We start from the raw sequence: 18817 nt of genomic DNA on the forward strand, positions 1-18817 counted from the left end.
TTGTGGGAAAAACTATTTTCCGAAGTTAGGGTTGGCCGAAATACATTTTGTCCCAAATATCATGATGCCGAACATTCATTACACTACTGTTAATAAACCTTCAAAATCTTGGACCTTAAAAGGTCTTCACCGCCGCCTCTCGGCCCTTCGGGCCTCGATGGTCACAAGTAACCTAACCCACTTCGTAACCTTTATCTACAGTGTCGGGGTGCCGCGAATTTCCGTGCTCGCTTCGCTCGCACCCGTGACTGCTGTCGTTACGAAACAAATCTTCACCGCCGCCTCTCGGCCCTTCGGGCCTCGATGGTCACAACTAACCAAAATATGTCAAATAGATCATATAGGGAATGAAAAAACTTCAAAAGAGACTTCGGCTAATAGTAAAAATTGTTTTCAAAAATTGTGAAAATATTACAAGTAAACAATAACAGGCAATCGTATCATCCCGTGATAACCGCCCGCCGCTTGCCATTGGCTAATAACGCCCTACATCACCCCCCGCACCGCGGCCCGCACTCTGCTAAGCGTGCGCGCTTGGCGCCGTTTTCATTAAATTTTGATTCTCAAACAAAAATATTAGAATCCTAATACTTAATTACAGTACCCGTTTTATTTTTTTAGGTGCTTGCAAATCGCAGCCCGAATGTGTATTTTTATATGGAAGCCTATATTTGCCAATAAAATATTTTTAATTCTCCTGTCTTAATATTAGTCGCCAAGTCATTATTTATAATACCTCACCTATAATTTCATTGGCCCTGTTAAATATTTTTGCTACCTTAAAATAGCAGCCATTATTGAGTTTTTATAAATCCTTGCATTTCGAAGCTCATCTAATATAATTGTCGCAATAATATTTAATCGCTGCCAAGTAATTATTTGTAACAAAACAATTAGTCGCCCTTTAAGTTTTTAGTCGCCGCGAAAATAATATGCCATAAAGAAATGCACACTTTCATAAAAAAAATCTGCCATTGGCTCGCATCCCTCACGGTACCAGCAGTAAAATAAAAAATAAAGCATTTATTGCATTACGTGTATTTTTTTGTGATTTTCACTGAATTAACATTTTATTTCTGTTTTTTCTTCTGAGCAATCGTTACTTTACTCTTATAAAAGCACTTTGCGAAAAGGCGTTTTACGATAACTTTCAGCAGGAATATCGTCAGTAATATAAGAGCGGCGAGATCCAGGTACATCTTCTGATACCAGGGCACGTGCAACGCAGGCGAGCGGAGATGCAGCGCGCCGCGCGTGCGCACAACGTGCTCTACCCAATGTACCAACTCCGCGCCGGGAGACACCGGCCGGTCGTGGAAGATCATTGATAACTCCTTTGCTCTTTCGGTGTACCTGCAAAGTATAAATTGTAGGTTTATGATTTTGCGTCATTACACACAATTTTAATGAAATAATTAATAAATTGTGCATAATAATGTACGTAGTCGGTCCCAAAGTTCTGTCACTGGAACATTATTTTTAAATTTCGAACGTGATTTTAAAAGAATTTTATTGCATTCAATTTTTGAATGTTTGACAATTATTTTAAAACAAAAATGGTCATTTCCCCACGATTTTTCACGATGGAGTGGACTGTGAAAGAAAACCGAATAGCAGTTTCAGCGTTGCATTGCTGTGGGCACTCACCGAGTACCATTTTAAAATCGCTCAAAACGCTCAGGTTCGTGTATTATATTATACAGGCTGTTAGTGACATCGTAACGAAAACTTTGAGGGGTAATCAATCACCCCATGCCATGATTCTGAGATGATATCAATTGGAATTTTCCGTCGTAAAAGTATGGAACTGAAAATAATTTTAAAAAACACAAAAATTTTCATGAATATTCAGACTGAAAATTCCACTTGATATTAACTCAGAATCATGGCATGAACCATCCCCCTCAGTATTCGTTACGGTGACACTAACACCCATACCTACTTGTATGGCTACCGTATGTACTTATGCGGGGTGTAAGTGACATCGTAACGAATACTGAGGGCGATGATTCAGCTGATTATTCTGAGTTAATATCAAGTGGAATTTTCCATCGCAAAAGTCATCATCATCAATTTAAGAAAGAAAGTGGTGCTAATTCCTGTAAATACCATCTAATTTAATTTTAGGTTATATCTGTCATTTTCTTATCCGCCGAAAAGGAAAGGGACGGGTAATCGACAAGCATAAAATTTATGGAACACACGTCAATTTTAAGCACAAATCTAAAACAACCGTCTAAAAATTCGCCCGGGTTATTCATTTATTTACTCATTCTTCCTAAAATTAAGAGCTGTCAATCATCCGTCCCTTTCCTTTTCGGCGGATAAGAAAATGACAGGTATAACTTAAAGTAAAATTAAGAGATGTCTGCAGGAATCGGGGCCAGTATAGAATTAAAAATAATTTTAAAAAACTAAAAATAAAATCATGAATTTTGCGACGAAAAATTCCACCTGATATTAACTGAGAATCATGGTCTGAATCATCCCTCTGAGTATTCGTTACGATGTCACTAACACCCTGTATATAGCTACAAACCCATTGACTCACTGACTCACTGACATAGTTGTTCTCCCAGAAGGAGCATCGGGGGGTGAAAATGATGTATGGGGGGGTGTAATCTGGACCTCCCGGTGAGTATGGGAAAACTTCCAGATCTTGGAAAACTGCTCCGCATCAGGGAGACACCCTACAGTCTGGCGCAACTATTATATCTGGATCAATTTTTTTTTCGCAACACCTATTAAAATCTTGGTCAAATTCTATTGTCGATAAAAAAAATCAAAATGGCGGAAAAACAAGATGGCCGCAATACAAAATTTTGTTTTTCCAGAAAATGACTCGGGGGTAAAAACTTTTTATGGGAGTGTAATCGGATTGTCTTGTTGACTATGGAAATACTTCTCGATCTTTGAAAACTGCTCCGCATCAGGGCAGCACCCCACGGCCTGGCAAAACTATCGCTCCTGGAATGATTCTTTTTCCACGAAACCTATTTAAATCTTGGTCAAATTCTATCGTGGGTGAAAAAAAATCAAAATGGCGGAAAAACAAGATGGCCGCCATACAAAATTTAGTTTTTCCAGAAAATGTCTCGGAGTAAAAATGATGTATGGGAGGTGTGATTGAAACGTCAAGCTGAGTATGGAAAAACTGTTCGATCTTGAAAAACTGCTCCGCACAAGGGAGACACCCTAAGGCCTGGTGAAACTAACGCACGTGGAACTTTTTAGTTTTCACGATACCTATTTAAATCTTGATCAAATTTAGTTGCCGGTGAAAAAAAATCAAAATGGCGGAAAATCAAGATGGCCGCCATACAAATTTTTCGTTTTTCCTGAAAATGCCTCGGGGGTAAAAATGATGTATAGGGGGATGTGATCGGATAGTCATGTTGAGTATTTCAATACTTCTCGATCTTGAAAAACTGCTCCGCATCAGGGAGACACCCTACGGCCTGGCAAAACTATAAAACCTGGAGCAATAAATTTTTCACGAAACCTATTTAAATCTTGGTCAAATCCAATAGCAGGTGAAAAAAAAAACAAAATGGCGGAAAAACAAGATGGCCGCCATACAAATATTTGTTTTTTCCGAAAATGCTTCAGGAGTAAAATGATGTCTGAGGGTTTTGATCGGAACGTCATCTTGGAAAACTACTCCGCATCAGGGAGTCCCCCTACGGCCTGGCAAAACTATAGCACCTAGAACTTTTTTGATTTCACGAGACCTATTTAAGTCTTGGTCAAATTCTATCGCGGTAAAAAAATGGCGGGAAAAAACTAATACAGGACACGCGAGCAGCTTGCTGCGAGCGAACCACGCGACATCTAGTCGTACTATAAATAGGTACAACGTAGTCTCAAGCGTTGAGGACAAGAAAAGAAGCGGCCGGCCTCGCTCCGCAAGAAACCAGCAGTGATCAAAGCGATCAAGGCGCGCATACGAAGAAATCCTGTCCGAAAACAAAAACTGATGGCTTTGCAGATGCGGGTTAGTAGAAAAACCGTCAAGAAGGTTTTGAACGAAGACCTTAAGCTGCGAGTGTATAAGAGAAAAAAAATGGGCACTTACTTAATGCCCGTCTTAAAGCAATAAGACTCAAAAGATCCCGGGTGTAACGGGGTAGAGTGTACGCTAAGAGCTCTGAAGAAGCAGGAAAAAGTTCCGCGGGTGGAACATGGACATCATCCATCGTCAGTGATGGTCTGGTTAGGAGTCTCCTACTATGGGCCTACTGAGGTTCATTTTTACGAAAAAGGGGTCAAAACCATTGCAAAAGTGTACTAACTTAGTACTACTAAGAGACAGCTTTAGATCGGTACATAAAATACCTGCCCAACACGCTATTTTCCGGACACCACTTCCGCCTGAAGTCAGCTATTATTAAAGCAATCGCTGAAAATAGACATATAAATGGTGCGTGCTGGGCTAGACGACTGGCCGCGGCGGTTAAGGGCCGTTATTAAAAATAAGGGAAGACATTTTGAATAATTTTAAGTTATTTAAATTCATTGATAAATGTACTTTAAAATAGTATGACATATTTTTGAAAAAGAATTATACTTTATTTTTTATCATTACTTTTCTATATGACAGAACTTTGGAACCGACTACGTACTTAATAATTAATTGGCATTTAGGTTAGCTGCATACATGACACTAGCAAAACCTATAACAGAAGACAACAAACAAGCATATATAAATAGATGGAAGGCCACAATGGCATCTGCCAAAATAGCCTCACTGATAGAGGACTCCACCTGGGACAAAATAATAATGTTGGCCAAGATGTTCCAAAGGGCGGTGACTATGTGTCCCAATCTAAGAGCCGAGGTGGTAGACAGGATGCTTGAAATAAACATGACAGGAATCGAAGCCACTATCAAGACTCAAATCCTCATGGTGTGGGAGCATGCATCTTTGAAATCCATACAATACATGGACAGTTTTATCAAAACACACTGTCGCGCCCTCGAGATACCGGCTGTCCTGGATCAGGCTGTTGAGTTGAAGGAAAAGTGGGACGCAGCCAAAAGGAGTAATCCAAATTTTCCTTACAGCAGAGTGAGAGACTCAAATAGTCACCCTGAACTAAATCAATCTCACTATGTAGAACTTTATTATGCGGCTATATCCTATGCAAAGCATCATAAACTTATTGGAAACAATTTCCGTGTTTCTGACACATACAAACCAAGTCACTCGGTGCTTATAGATAAATACATAAAGAGAATGGCTGTGGAGGAGCTAGGGGATCTGTCTGAGGAAGCTAAATCTAAGCTCAAAAGAATTGGTTATCCTGTGAGAGATGGAAAGAGGGCACGAGAGCCAGAGGATGAGTACACTGATGAAGATGATGATGAGGCAGGGCCTCCGAGAAGGCGCCCAAGGACACGTGACTCACGCCGGTAAATTCTGATTTGACATACCACTTAGTTTCTAAATTAACTTTTAAGGTAGATTCTGTAGATTCTGATCTTTCTCAGTACAATCAAGACCCAACGATTAACGATTGCGACGGTAGATGCCGCCACCCTCAGCTTCCACCCAATACGACCTATCCCCACGTGCAATTACCTTTATTTTGGCTTTGACCCACACCTTCCCATCTTTCATTCGGACCTGATCACCCGGTTTCAACTTGTCTAGGTGTTTTGTGCCTCGGTCATAGTAACGTGCCATGCGTTCCGTCGCTTGTGTCCTGGTTGCTTTAACTATAGAAGGATGTATAGTTTTTGGAGTGAGGACACTGTCTGGCGTTGGAAGGCGGGTATTGAGTCGTCTGCCCATAAGCAGCTGAGCCGGGGAAAATTTTTCTCCTGATATCGGAGTATTTCTAAAGTTTAACATTCCTAATTGCCAATCACTTTTATCTTCTCTCGCCTTTTTGATGATCCTTTTAACTGTTTGTATATTCCTTTCTGCCAATCCATTCGATCTTGGGTAGAGTGGGGAACTCGTTTCATGCACTATTTCCCAAGTATCTGTAAAATGTTTAAACTCTGACGATACAAACTGGCGACCGTTGTCAGTTACTAACTTTTTAGGTATACCGAACCTACTGAATATATTTTTCATATTTAGTATGATAGCGGCTGACGTCATATTTGTACCCAAGGGGGCAACCTCGACATATTTGGAGTAGTAGTCGACAAGTAACAGGTAATGCTTTTGGTCGATATCGAATATGTCAGCGGCGAGATGTATCCAGGGCAGCGCGGGCGCCGGGTGCGCACACAGCGGCTGGCGGAGCTGCGCCACTGTCTAATTTAAATCGCATCGACACATTATTTACATAAATTGTTTCGCACCAGGAATTATTTTCACTTTCTCCCACTGAGTCTATTGCAATATTGTAAACGTAAAACTCACCGTCCTCGTCCTCATATTCCTCGTTACCTGGTCCTTCCTCACTGCATTCCACAACCTCGCGCACAATTTTAGCTCTGCAGCATTTAGCGAAATGCCCATTACGCTCGCACCTATAACACTTGGCACTATACGCGGGGCACCGATCACTAGCTCCGTGCCCGCCTGCAACGCGAACATATCTTAAAAATAAAACAACCAGCTCAAAACCAAACCCTATACCCATCCAAGGTTTTCTATGACGATGGTGACGAATCAGCGTCAAGCGGCGCGAATATGTTAGCCCCGATAGCCCCGGTAGCACCGGCGGCCCCGACACCACCGGCGCCGGCGCCGACTGGCGCCGCTAACTATTATACCACTAGAGCGGCCGCCAAATACGTCCACCAGTAAAGTTAGATTAAAGAAAAATATATATATATATATTTTATTTACGTTCTTAAATAATGTTTCATGATATGTATACCACGTACTGTCATACTATGTGTGTTTTTGTTTTTTTTTTATTTTATTTCCTTTTTTCATATCATAATTATTATGTGTTCCTACTAGTGTAAACTTACTTTTCACTTACTGATATTTATCATAATATTATACTATGGTAATACTAACGGCTGCCCGCGAGTAATCGTAGCTATGTACGAGTATCTTTATAGATTGCAGCCCATGTGTTGTTTTAATAAATAAGCAATAGTACTGTAGGTTAAGTTCCATCTAAACATGATGTCAGTAGTTATGTATATCACATCCTCACAAACTTTCGAGTTTATATAACACAAATAAGATTAGTAGGATGGGTAGGTATACTTTGAGAATATTTATAAAACTTTTAATTTGTTTTGTTCTATAAAACTTGTTGTATTGTAAGGAGGGAGATGTTGTGAGGGTAGTTAGATATAGAATAATAAATCAGTCTTTGTTTGCATGACACACGCGTATCATTTAGCTCCCCTTAACAATAATCATTACATGGTGTCAGGTGTAAAAATAAAGTGAAAATACATAGTAAAAGGATTGTGATAAAAGTGTGTGATTGTGCTGATGTCGCAAAATAAAGGTGGTGAAATACATGAAGGAAATATGTCGGTTTACTCGGCGATACAACAACCGGCCGCACTCCAAGGTCATGGCAATATGGCTGTCAACTGGAGGGAATGGAAGAATTCCTTTGATTATTTTATGATCGCATCAGGAAGGGAAAATTCATCTTCTAAAGGAAAAAGTGCTTTATTCCTTCATGTCATCGGAAAATACGGAAGAGAAATTTATGAAGAATTTGATTTCGATGAGAAAGATATTAAGTACGACCAGTTAGTTCAAAAATTTCAACAACGTTTTGATCCAGCGAAAAACGTAAATTTTGAACGACACATATTTTTTGACACGTACCAAAAAGATAATAGTTTTGATATTTTTCTTAGCGATCTCAAAATAAAAAGTAAAAGTTGTGAATTTGGCACATTAAAGAATAGTTTAATATTGACTCAACTGATAAGAGGGTTAAATGATAAACAAATGAGGGAGCGCCTACTGGCAAGGTCAAAGCTTGATTTGGAGGAAGCGGTGTCATTGTGTCGTGCGGCGGAGCGGGCGAGCTCGCAGGCGGCGGCGTGCAGCGGCCGTGCGGAGCCCGCGCCGGCGCCCGCGCTCGAGGAGGCGCGCGTGAGCGGCGCGCGCGGCGCCCGGGGCTGGCGCGCGCGCGGCCGCCGCGGCGGTGGTGCCGGCGGGGCGCGGGCAGGGTTCGTGCCGCGCACGGGCGCCGAGCAGCGCGCCAACGCTTGCGGCAGGTGTGGCGGCGGGCACGGAGCTAGTGATCGGTGCCCCGCGTATAGTGCCAAGTGTTATAGGTGCGAGCGTAATGGGCATTTCGCTAAATGCTGCAGAGCTAAAATTGTGCGCGAGGTTGTGGAATGCAGTGAGGAAGGACCAGGTAACGAGGAATATGAGGACGAGGACGGTGAGTTTTACGTTTACAATATTGCAATAGACTCAGTGGGAGAAAGTGAAAATAATTCCTGGTGCGAAACAATTTATGTAAATAATGTGTCGATGCGATTTAAATTAGACAGTGGCGCAGATACTTCTTTTATGTCGTTAAAAAGCTTTTTACAGGCAGGGTTTAATCTTGATATGTTGACTAAAACTAAAGTAGTACTTAAAGAAATCAGCAAGAATAAATTACCGGTATTGGGCTTTTTTATTGCAACTCTAAAATATGAAACTTTTACAGCGAGACAGAAAATTTTTATTCTTGATGTTGAATGCAATAACTTATTGGGATTGAAGGCATGCACTGATTTACAGCTGATTGCCCGCATTAACGAAATATCGGGGTATAATTTGAGTTCAAACATTTTTGAAGGCATTGGTTGCCTGCCGACGGAAGTCAACATCTCAACAGACGAAACCGTGCCACCTATTGTAAATGCGAGTAGGAAAATACCTATCAGGCTGCGCCCACGTTTGAAACAGGAGTTGGATAATATGGTGTCTTTAAATATTATCAAACGCGAGGACAGACCGACGGACTGGGTATCGGGTTTAGTAGTGGTAGAAAAGCCCGATAAAAAATTAAGAGTATGTCTAGATCCTTTTCACTTAAATAAGGCGGTAAGGCGCAGTCACTTTCAGCTACCTACACTAGACGAAATCGCGAGTGAATTAAATGGTGCTAAATATTTCTCGAAACTTGATGCTAACAAGGGTTTTTGGATGCTGAAATTAAATACAAAAAGTTCAAAGTTATGTACATTTTCGACACCTTTTGGCAGATATCGTTTCTTACGAATGCCCTTTGGCATTAATTGCGCGCCAGAAATCTTTCACGGCGAAATGTTTAAAATATTTAAAGCAGAAGGAGTGACTGTTTACATAGACGACATACTCGTGACAGGACGGACGAAAAGCGAACACGATGCTCGACTCGGAGAAGTAATGAAGAAAGCAGAGGAGTTTGGGGTAAAATTTAATAAGGAAAAATGCATTTTTGGGGTCAGTGACGTGGCTTATTTAGGTCATATATTTAACAGTCAGGGAATGCGACCCGACGAGAAGCGTGTAAATGCAATCGCGAAGATGCCTACTCCAGGTGATCGTAAAGAGCTGGAAAGATTTCTAGGCATCACCAATTATTTATCACGGTTCATACCAAATTACTCTGAAGTGTCGGCATCCTTGCGAGATCTTTTAAAAGAGAAAAATGATTTTATATGGAATGAGATGCATAAGAAAAGCTTTATGGAACTCAAGCGACGAATAAGTGAGGCGCCTGTGCTGCGGTACTACTCGGCGAGCGAGGAAGTGACGCTGTCGGTAGACGCGAGCGCGCGCGGGCTGGGCGCGTGCCTGATGCAGGGCGGCCGCCCGGTCGCTTACGCGGCGCGCACGCTCACGCCCGCCGAGGGGCGCTGGGCTCAGATTGAGAAGGAGCTCCTCGCCATTGTTTTCGGATGCACGCGATTCCACCAGTACGTATATGGTCACAATAGAGTTACGGTAGAAACGGATCACAAACCGTTGGAATCCATATTTAAAAAACCATTAAACTCAACACCACCACGGTTACAGCGTATGTTAATGAAAATTCAGGGGTATGCATTAAAAATTTCGTACAAACCAGGAAAGCTTATGTTAATAGCGGATGCAGATAAAGAATGCTATGACGATGTAACAATTCATGTCAACTCGCTGATAGAAAATATAAATATTTCTGTGGAAAAAATGAAAAAAATTAAAGAAGAAACAGAGAAGGATGAATCACTGGTACAAGTGAAGAAAATTTACTTTAAGGGATGGCCGGGAGATAAAAAACATTTACACGAGTCAGTTAAACAATATTGGACTATAAAAGATGAGCTGCACGTAATAGACGATATCGTATTTCGTAATCATCAGATAGTTGTGCCGAAGACACTGAGAAAAGAACTGTTAGACAGAATACATGAAGGTCACCTAGGAATAGAGAAATGCAAGCGCCGAGCACGCGAGGTAGTGTGGTGGCCGGCGATGGGCGCCGACATAGAGCAGCGCGTGCATAGCTGCGACACCTGCCAGCGGCACCGCGCCGCGCAGCTCCGCCAGCCGCTGTGTGCGCACCCGGCGCCCGCGCTGCCCTGGATACATCTCGCCGCTGACATATTCGATATCGACCAAAAGCATTACCTGTTACTTGTCGACTACTACTCCAAATATGTCGAGGTTGCCCCCTTGGGTACAAATATGACGTCAGCCGCTATCATACTAAATATGAAAAATATATTCAGTAGGTTCGGTATACCTAAAAAGTTAGTAACTGACAACGGTCGCCAGTTTGTATCGTCAGAGTTTAAACATTTTACAGATACTTGGGAAATAGTGCATGAAACGAGTTCCCCACTCTACCCAAGATCGAATGGATTGGCAGAAAGGAATATACAAACAGTTAAAAGGATCATCAAAAAGGCGAGAGAAGATAAAAGTGATTGGCAATTAGGAATGTTAAACTTTAGAAATACTCCGATATCAGGAGAAAAATTTTCCCCGGCTCAGCTGCTTATGGGCAGACGACTCAATACCCGCCTTCCAACGCCAGACAGTGTCCTCACTCCAAAAACTATACATCCTTCTATAGTTAAAGCAACCAGGACACAAGCGACGGAACGCATGGCACGTTACTATGACCGAGGCACAAAACACCTAGACAAGTTGAAACCGGGTGATCAGGTCCGAATGAAAGATGGGAAGGTGTGGGTCAAAGCCAAAATAAAGGAAATTGCACGTGGGGATAGGTCGTATTGGGTGGAAGCTGAGGGTGGCGGCATCTACCGTCGCAATCGCGAACATATCTTAAAAATAAAACAACCAGCTCAAAACCAAACCCTATACCCATCCAAGGTTTTCTATGACGATGGTGACGAATCAGCGTCAAGCGGCGCGAATATGTTAGCCCCGATAGCCCCGGTAGCACCGGCGGCCCCGACACCACCGGCGCCGGCGCCGACTGGCGCCGCTAACTATTATACCACTAGAAGCGGCCGCCAAATACGTCCACCAGTAAAGTTAGATTAAAGAAAAATATATATATATTTTATTTACGTTCTTAAATAATGTTTCATGATATGTATACCACGTACTGTCATACTATGTGTGTTTTTGTTTTTTTTTTTATTTTATTTCCTTTTTTCATATCATAATTATTATGTGTTCCTACTAGTGTAAACTTACTTTTCACTTACTGATATTTATCATAATATTATACTATGGTAATACTAACGGCTGCCCGCGAGTAATCGTAGCTATGTACGAGTATCTTTATAGATTGCAGCCCATGTGTTGTTTTAATAAATAAGCAATAGTACTGTAGGTTAAGTTCCATCTAAACATGATGTCAGTAGTTATGTATATCACATCCTCACAAACTTTCGAGTTTATATAACACAAATAAGATTAGTAGGATGGGTAGGTATACTTTGAGAATATTTATAAAACTTTTAATTTGTTTTGTTCTATAAAACTTGTTGTATTGTAAGGAGGGAGATGTTGTGAGGGTAGTTAGATATAGAATAATAAATCAGTCTTTGTTTGCATGACACACGCGTATCATTTAGCTCCCCTTAACAATAATCATTACAGGAGTCAAGGAAAGTAAAGTTTGTATCTGATGTTATATTATTATTTCAAACAAGAATAAAATTAATTACACCCTGCTTTTATATTTTATTAAATTATAGAAAGATTTAAATTTTTAAAATGAAAACACTCTTAGTTGTACCTGTCTGTGTTAATTAATGTTTATTTTTATTATTAATATAAATTATAAATAGTTACTCACCTATGATCAGATATCATTTCATGAATAGCCTTTCTCAAGTCATCAGGAAGAGAATAAGAGATATCGAGTCGTTTGGCTGCGCCTCTCTCCACAATTCTGTTTACATTATTAAACTGATCCACGAAGACAGGAATTCCAATTGTGGGGACTCCAAAATGCACAGCTTCGGTAGTTGATAATAGCCCTCCATGAGTAATAAAGAGTTTGCAGTTTGGATGAGCTGTAATGTGTAAGTATGTTAAACCTGAAAAGACTCCGATAATATTTATAGTACAAAAGGAGATCATCGGCTCTCTATACTTTGGCCGGCCCAAATTTGAAAGTGCCGGCCAGAGAAAAAAAATGTGTCGAACCTTTCGAGTAGATTGCTCTGATCATTTTTTACTATGACACCAAACGTGTATGACCATTAGTTTGGCTTTAATTGGATTTTAAAAATCACGATTTTTCATACATTTAGTAAAAAAAATATTATGTCCGTTTGGAAAAAGGGTATACAGGCGTATTACAAAGGACCGTTAGAACATTTATTAGTATGGCGCCAAACTTCTATGACCATTATTTTGACGTTTATTAGACTTTCCGTTTTGGTTAATATGTTAAAATGCCGGCAATCGAAAAGAATACGTCGAATCCGTCTAATAGTTGCTTCTCAATATTTTTTAATATGACACCAAACATCTATGACCATTATTTTGACTTTTATTGGAATTTACGTTTTAGTTCAAATGTGAAAAGTGCCGACCAGCAAAAATACAATGTAGAAAGTATCGAGTAGATGCCTATTAACATTTTTTTCTATAGCACCAAACGTGTACGATCATTAGTTTGACTTTTATTTTATTTTAAAAATCTTGATTTCCTATTTATTTTGTTTAAAAATATAGTGCTTTGGGCGAAAATTGCGATACGGTGGATTACAAAGGACCTTTAATGCAACTTTGATCATTTAATAATCTGGCGCAAAACATTTTTGATCATTATTTTGACTTTGGCTTTTATTGGACATTTTAAAAATCTTTATTTTTTTTTACATTTTAACAATGACAACAAGCAGAGCTTTCCCAATGACTAGTTATTAGTCAGATAAATACTTTGTTTTTGTTTTGTGTGTTGTTGGGTGAACTTCAATATTAACACTATCTAATCTTAGATATGTTGTTGGTTGTAGTTTTTGCATTCCACTCAACGTTACGGCCTAAGTTTAGTTCGAATTATTATGACCGTAGATGGTTGCCACCCTGCAAAGATAAGCTTGCCATCTAGTGACGAAACTCGTATTTTGGTATGACGTCTGAAGTAGTTGTTAGGGAAGACAGGAGTCGGGCACTTGTACTTTGCATGTATGCCGATCACAATGTCCTGGTGCTACTCGGCCAATAACATAGTACCTCTATCACCCCACTGTATTTTCCTTGTATACACACTTTTCTGAAAAAAAGTAGCTTCTAAAGCGTAAATGCAAACCTATTTTTAATTTACAAAAATGTGTCAAAAAGACGACTATATTACGCCTTTAGCAAGATAGTTCCATTATCACCAGATAAAAACTTGTTTCGCCAAAGTGTAGGTATCTATGAAAGCACCAGATTTTTGAAAAATCGAATTAAGTTCAAAATAGTGGTCATAGACGTTTAATTCCATTTAAATAACGCGCCTGTTATGTTTTATTTTTTTACAAAATGAATCAAAATTCAAGATTTTTTTTAAGTCCAACAAAAGTCAAACTAATGGTCATACACGTTTTTGTCATAGTGAATAATGTTTACATGTATCTTCTCGATAGCTTTGACATGTGTTTTTTGCTAACCGGCACTTTTCACACAGAAAGTATAACGTAAAGTCCAACAAAAGTCAAAATAATGGTCATAGACGTTTGGTGCCCTAATAATAAATGGTCAAACGGATAAGTTATAACGGAGTATACCAATATTATTTCTTGGCCGGCACTTCACATTTTCACAAAAAATGTATGAAAATTCATGTTTTTTTTTAATTCGAATAAAACCGAAAATATTGACCCTACAGCTTTGGTGCCATAGTAATAAATGCTCAGACGGATAAGTTCTAAGGATATATATATCATTACTGTTACTTGGCCGGCACTTTACATTTTGACCAAAAATGTACGAAAAATACAGTTTTTTTAATTCGAATAAAACCGAAGATATTGACCCTACAGCTTTGGTGCCATAGTAATAAATGCTCAGATGGATAAGATCTAACGGAATATAGCAAAATTATTTTTTGGCCGGCACTTTGACTTCTGGGCCGAAATCCGATGATCTCCTTTATAATGCTGAGCACATTTTCCTCCTCTTCTTCATCATCTTCATTCTATTTTTGCATTATTGGGTGTATGTAATACGGATACTTCAGGTAGGACTCAAATTTTCTTAGCCACAACTTCATTTCATAATTTAACTTATACTTCATTTAAATGTGTACGAATTCGAAAATTTTAAGTTAGTTTCACTTGTAAAGTAAGTAGGTTTCTTAATAATAAACTTATTAGGACACCATATCTAAGTAAAAGTGTACCAGGGGGGGCAAATCTTGGCTTAGGTTAAGTTAAGTGATGCTGTGGCGTCAATAAGTATTCTTAACTACTCTCACTTATATTATGTTTTAATTATTACCTTACCTAAAACACTTTGCTGTGGAGCCCATTTTATAACGTGGACATTATCAGGCAGATCAGTAAGTTCTTCTTCAAATTTCCATACCACAGTTTCTTTAAATTCCCCGAACATGTTTTTCAACCCCGTCTTTATCTCATCAGGTAAATCCTTACTCTTCAAATTTGAGCCCAAACTAAAGTATATGACTCCGTGTTTAGCTTTGTCTATCACTTTTTTAATGTCCTGCAAGTTAAGTAAAATTTTAAGTAGTAACTCCATGCATGAAAGCTATTAATCTGTTTTGTAATCCTTAAAATTTGCGGTGTCGAAATAATTTGAAAACAATTTATACTAAGGCAATGTTGAAATATCTAATAAGGCACCTGCCTGTGGTAAAGGCTTCACGTTTTCTTCAATGTAAAATCCTGCAATACTTTTAAAATTCTGCGGCAGCCGTATAGGCAAGCCGGTAGCTGGATTTGTATTGCCTAGAATCATAGATGCGTTGTATCTTAATTCTTCAAAGGACGGTAGAGGTCTTCCTTTTTTGGCGAGAACTGGTCCAAAACATTCTTCATAAAAATCTCTCTCGATTTTCTCATGGAAGCTAACAACAATACGGGTATGGGTTAGAGAGAAGTCAACATGTTTTTGATAAAATTAAGTTTAATTTGTTATGACGTTTATAGCTAAGCATGTTCTCTTATATTCACTAACAATATAATCATGCTTGATTGAAAGATATATACTTACATGTGTAAGGTACTTACAGTTTTTTATAAAAGACGCTTTGTATTTGATTCCATAATTCCTGGACACGTTGTGTGAAAGTATAGGGTGGAACATTGTCAGATATAACATTGGGAGAATAAGCGGGGTTGGGAGCTTCGTCAATTAAACTCAAAGTGTTGACATACGGTTCATAGGGTAAAATCCAGAGGTAAGGACAGTTAAACGCTGCAGCAAAACTGAAATATAACAGCACAAAATAAATTAATAAATGGGGCAGAAGGCAAGAGGAAACCATTTTTCCCTAAAAAATAGCATGAAGAGCGTGGCTCTTAAATATGATAATGATGAAAATAAATTATAAAATTATTCGAATAAGTCCGTACTTAGCTGTTAGTTGTTAAAATTTGTGGTTTCTTCTTGGCAAAAACAACTCAGGACAAGTTTATAGATAAAATAAATATAATACATAGTATAAAATTTTGATATAAAGTTTCCGTTACAGACTTGCAGTTTAACAGATAGAGAGAAAAAATAAATTGGTTTTGTAGTGTCCATGGTATTCCAGTATTTCCAGTCCATGAAAAATTAAATTATTTTCGAGTAAAGCCAAATTAACAAAGACGTACCCAGCATATAGTTCATTATACATCCACTCAGCTACTACTACGTCAAATTGCTGTGTCGGATCGTTAAGCAGAGTCTGCACATCTTTGTGCATGACTGCGCTCTTAGCCAAGTTGAAAACAGCTAAGAATATAGAGTCGTCATCTGCGAATTGCACTTCTTTATGCATCAGTGCTTTTATGTTGACCGAATCCACTGGAAACAAAACATTTGAAATATTATAATAGGTATTTCTTTTTACAAGTAGCGCCAAACCTATCTTCAATTAACTAACTAACTATAAATCTAAATACCTATAACTTCAGAAAGAAATACGACGAAAGGGCTTTTCTTAAATTATTTTCTTTCGACTAACCTTTTCAACGCTGACGAATCAGAAAGTTGTAGTATTATTACTTCGGAATTCGGTTACCTTATTATGTTACAGGTATTTTTTTGCATTTGTCAAAGTTCCAAAGAGTTGTAAAGGTCATTATGTTATCTGAAAGTAGCTGACTGTAATTTTTACAAACTTAAAGAAACACTTCTACATTTTGCTTTACTACCGAATATTTAATCTGTTTCATTTTTATAAGTCTAATAAAATATGGTAAAATTCAAGTCTAAGAAACATTTTTAAGGAAGTTCCCATTTCGGTTTCAAAAATTGATAAATTATACTTAAAGTTAATATTAGTAGGTTTGTAGCAAGTAACGATTAAACGATGAAAGAATTTCAACCCCTTTATTTTACAGACCAATCAAAATTATTTAAAAAAGGTGTTTCTAGCGTTAAATCGTAATAATAATCAGGCACTTCTCTTTGGCTATATCACTAGTAACGGCATCTACACGAGTTTTTTATGTGGCGTCAAAAAGCCCTGATTCCTATTCTGTGGACCTATAGCCCTGGTTACTATATTATTAATTCTAGGCACAACCTGTTGGCTTATCTTGTAACATTAGCAGCTTCGGTGCCTAAATAACTTAACCTTCTGTAAAAAATCTAAGATTCTTTGAATATCAGGAGCACACAAGTAGTGTCCATTATCTTAAATGTATTTCTAACAACATGGTAATTTTATAAAAGTTATTTTTTATTGTTTGGACGAACGTTACATACGTTACGTTCGTCCAAACAATTTAAAACACTCCACGTTAAAACACTCCACGCGTGTTTTTTAATTTTCCATAATTTTAAGTATTTTTATTTTCAAACTATGGTCATTCCAAAAGATTCTAATTGGACCTGAATAATGTACGATATCAATTTCTATAATAAAAAAGTGAACCGTTTACTGTCAAATTGTTGATGTTAAATCTGGTGTTCGTTCTTTATTGCTTGTTATTTCTCGATTTTTCAGGTAAATCATGCGACTTATGCGTTTTTCACGAATATATCTAAATGATTTGTTCAAACGATTATCTAGATTCAAAATTAGCAAAAAATAACAAGTTCTTCGTGATAATTTAGTTGAATAAATGGGTGTGATTTTGGTTATTGACAAAACTCAGTTGTCCACCGAAGCTGTTACCAAGAAATTGGCCCACAGACAGGTAGGTACTTGAAACGACCTCAATGACATGCCCAGTATAACAAGTTGTTCGTTACCTGGAAACACCCAACTCCTATAGAAATTCTAAATTAATTTAATCAATCTCGATTCACGCCCACTATTTAATCTAGGTAATTTATTTATAGTTCTTACCTGGAAAATTTTCTTTAATAGAGTTGACATCAACTTGACGAAGATTAGGATGAGGATTCGTCAAGGGGAAAGGTGTGATGTAAGTAACCTAAAATGTAAAATATTTATTTTTATCAGGAGGATATAATAAACTCAATTATATTCCAGAATTTATATATTTGCCAAATCGCATTATACTACGATTTCATAAATAGATATATGGCTATAGTAACTAAAGGCTTTTACTTGGTTATCATCATCTCCCTAGCGTTATGCAGATTTGCACGGAGTCCGCTTAAAAAAGTAAAATTAATATATACTTAAAGAAAACTATACTAACCTCATGCCCAGCTGTCAGTAAATGTCTCACTACACCATTTCCTAGATTATTATGACTTTTCGCCGGGAACGGATAGACTACTAAAATTTTGTAAGCTTCACAGAAATATAACAAAAATATAATAGAAACTACAAAAAGTACCAATTTCGCCATTTTTACTAAATGACGACCGATGTAGACACAAACTGAACTAATCCTCAATCGCGCGATGGGTATCACTTAAATTAAGTATTATAAAAACATGTTTAATTATCGTTATAAACCAGTTTTTAACAAAGTGATAATAGTTGGTAAACAATTATATTATCTTGTTGCCCTGCACCTCTTTTATTACTCGATGATGCGGCGACGAGAAAGTCAGGATAACTATCGTTTTTTTTTTTTTTGATAATATTATATATCGCGGAATTGGAATGAAATACTGCTTGTTTCGATCACGAGACTATGCCTATCGAGTAAACGTCGACAATGAACAGTACTAAAATTAAAACACAGACAGACGATGCGATAAGGAGATGTTTAGTCAAGTATGGGTCATTATATCACTTATTATCAGCTTCCAACTGCACTGGAAAGTTTATCACCACTTTACATAGATGGCGGCATATCAATATTGGTTCCAACAAGTCATGGTATGTTAAGTTCTCGATTA

General features: G+C 38.3%; 2 protein-coding genes across 3 annotated transcripts in view; one reads left to right on the forward strand and one right to left on the reverse strand.

Moving 5' to 3' along the window:
• LOC126380383 (circumsporozoite protein-like) overlaps window positions 1-18817 on the forward strand; it is a 72171-nt gene that overhangs the window by 33827 nt on the left and 19527 nt on the right. The window lies entirely within an intron of this gene.
• LOC126380328 (UDP-glucosyltransferase 2-like) lies at window positions 1022-18793 on the reverse strand. Its single transcript, XM_050029671.1, has 8 exons — window positions 18166-18793; window positions 17847-17934; window positions 16162-16354; window positions 15574-15771; window positions 15191-15410; window positions 14827-15046; window positions 12183-12402; window positions 1022-1353 (listed from the first exon to the last, which is right to left on the reverse strand). The coding sequence occupies exons 1-8, from the start codon at window positions 18316-18318 to the stop codon at window positions 1071-1073; spliced, it is 1575 nt and encodes a 524-aa protein (XP_049885628.1). The 5' UTR covers window positions 18319-18793; the 3' UTR covers window positions 1022-1070.

This window comes from Pectinophora gossypiella, chromosome Z (genome assembly GCF_024362695.1).
Source record: "Pectinophora gossypiella chromosome Z, ilPecGoss1.1, whole genome shotgun sequence".
NCBI lineage: Eukaryota > Metazoa > Arthropoda > Insecta > Lepidoptera > Gelechiidae > Pectinophora > Pectinophora gossypiella.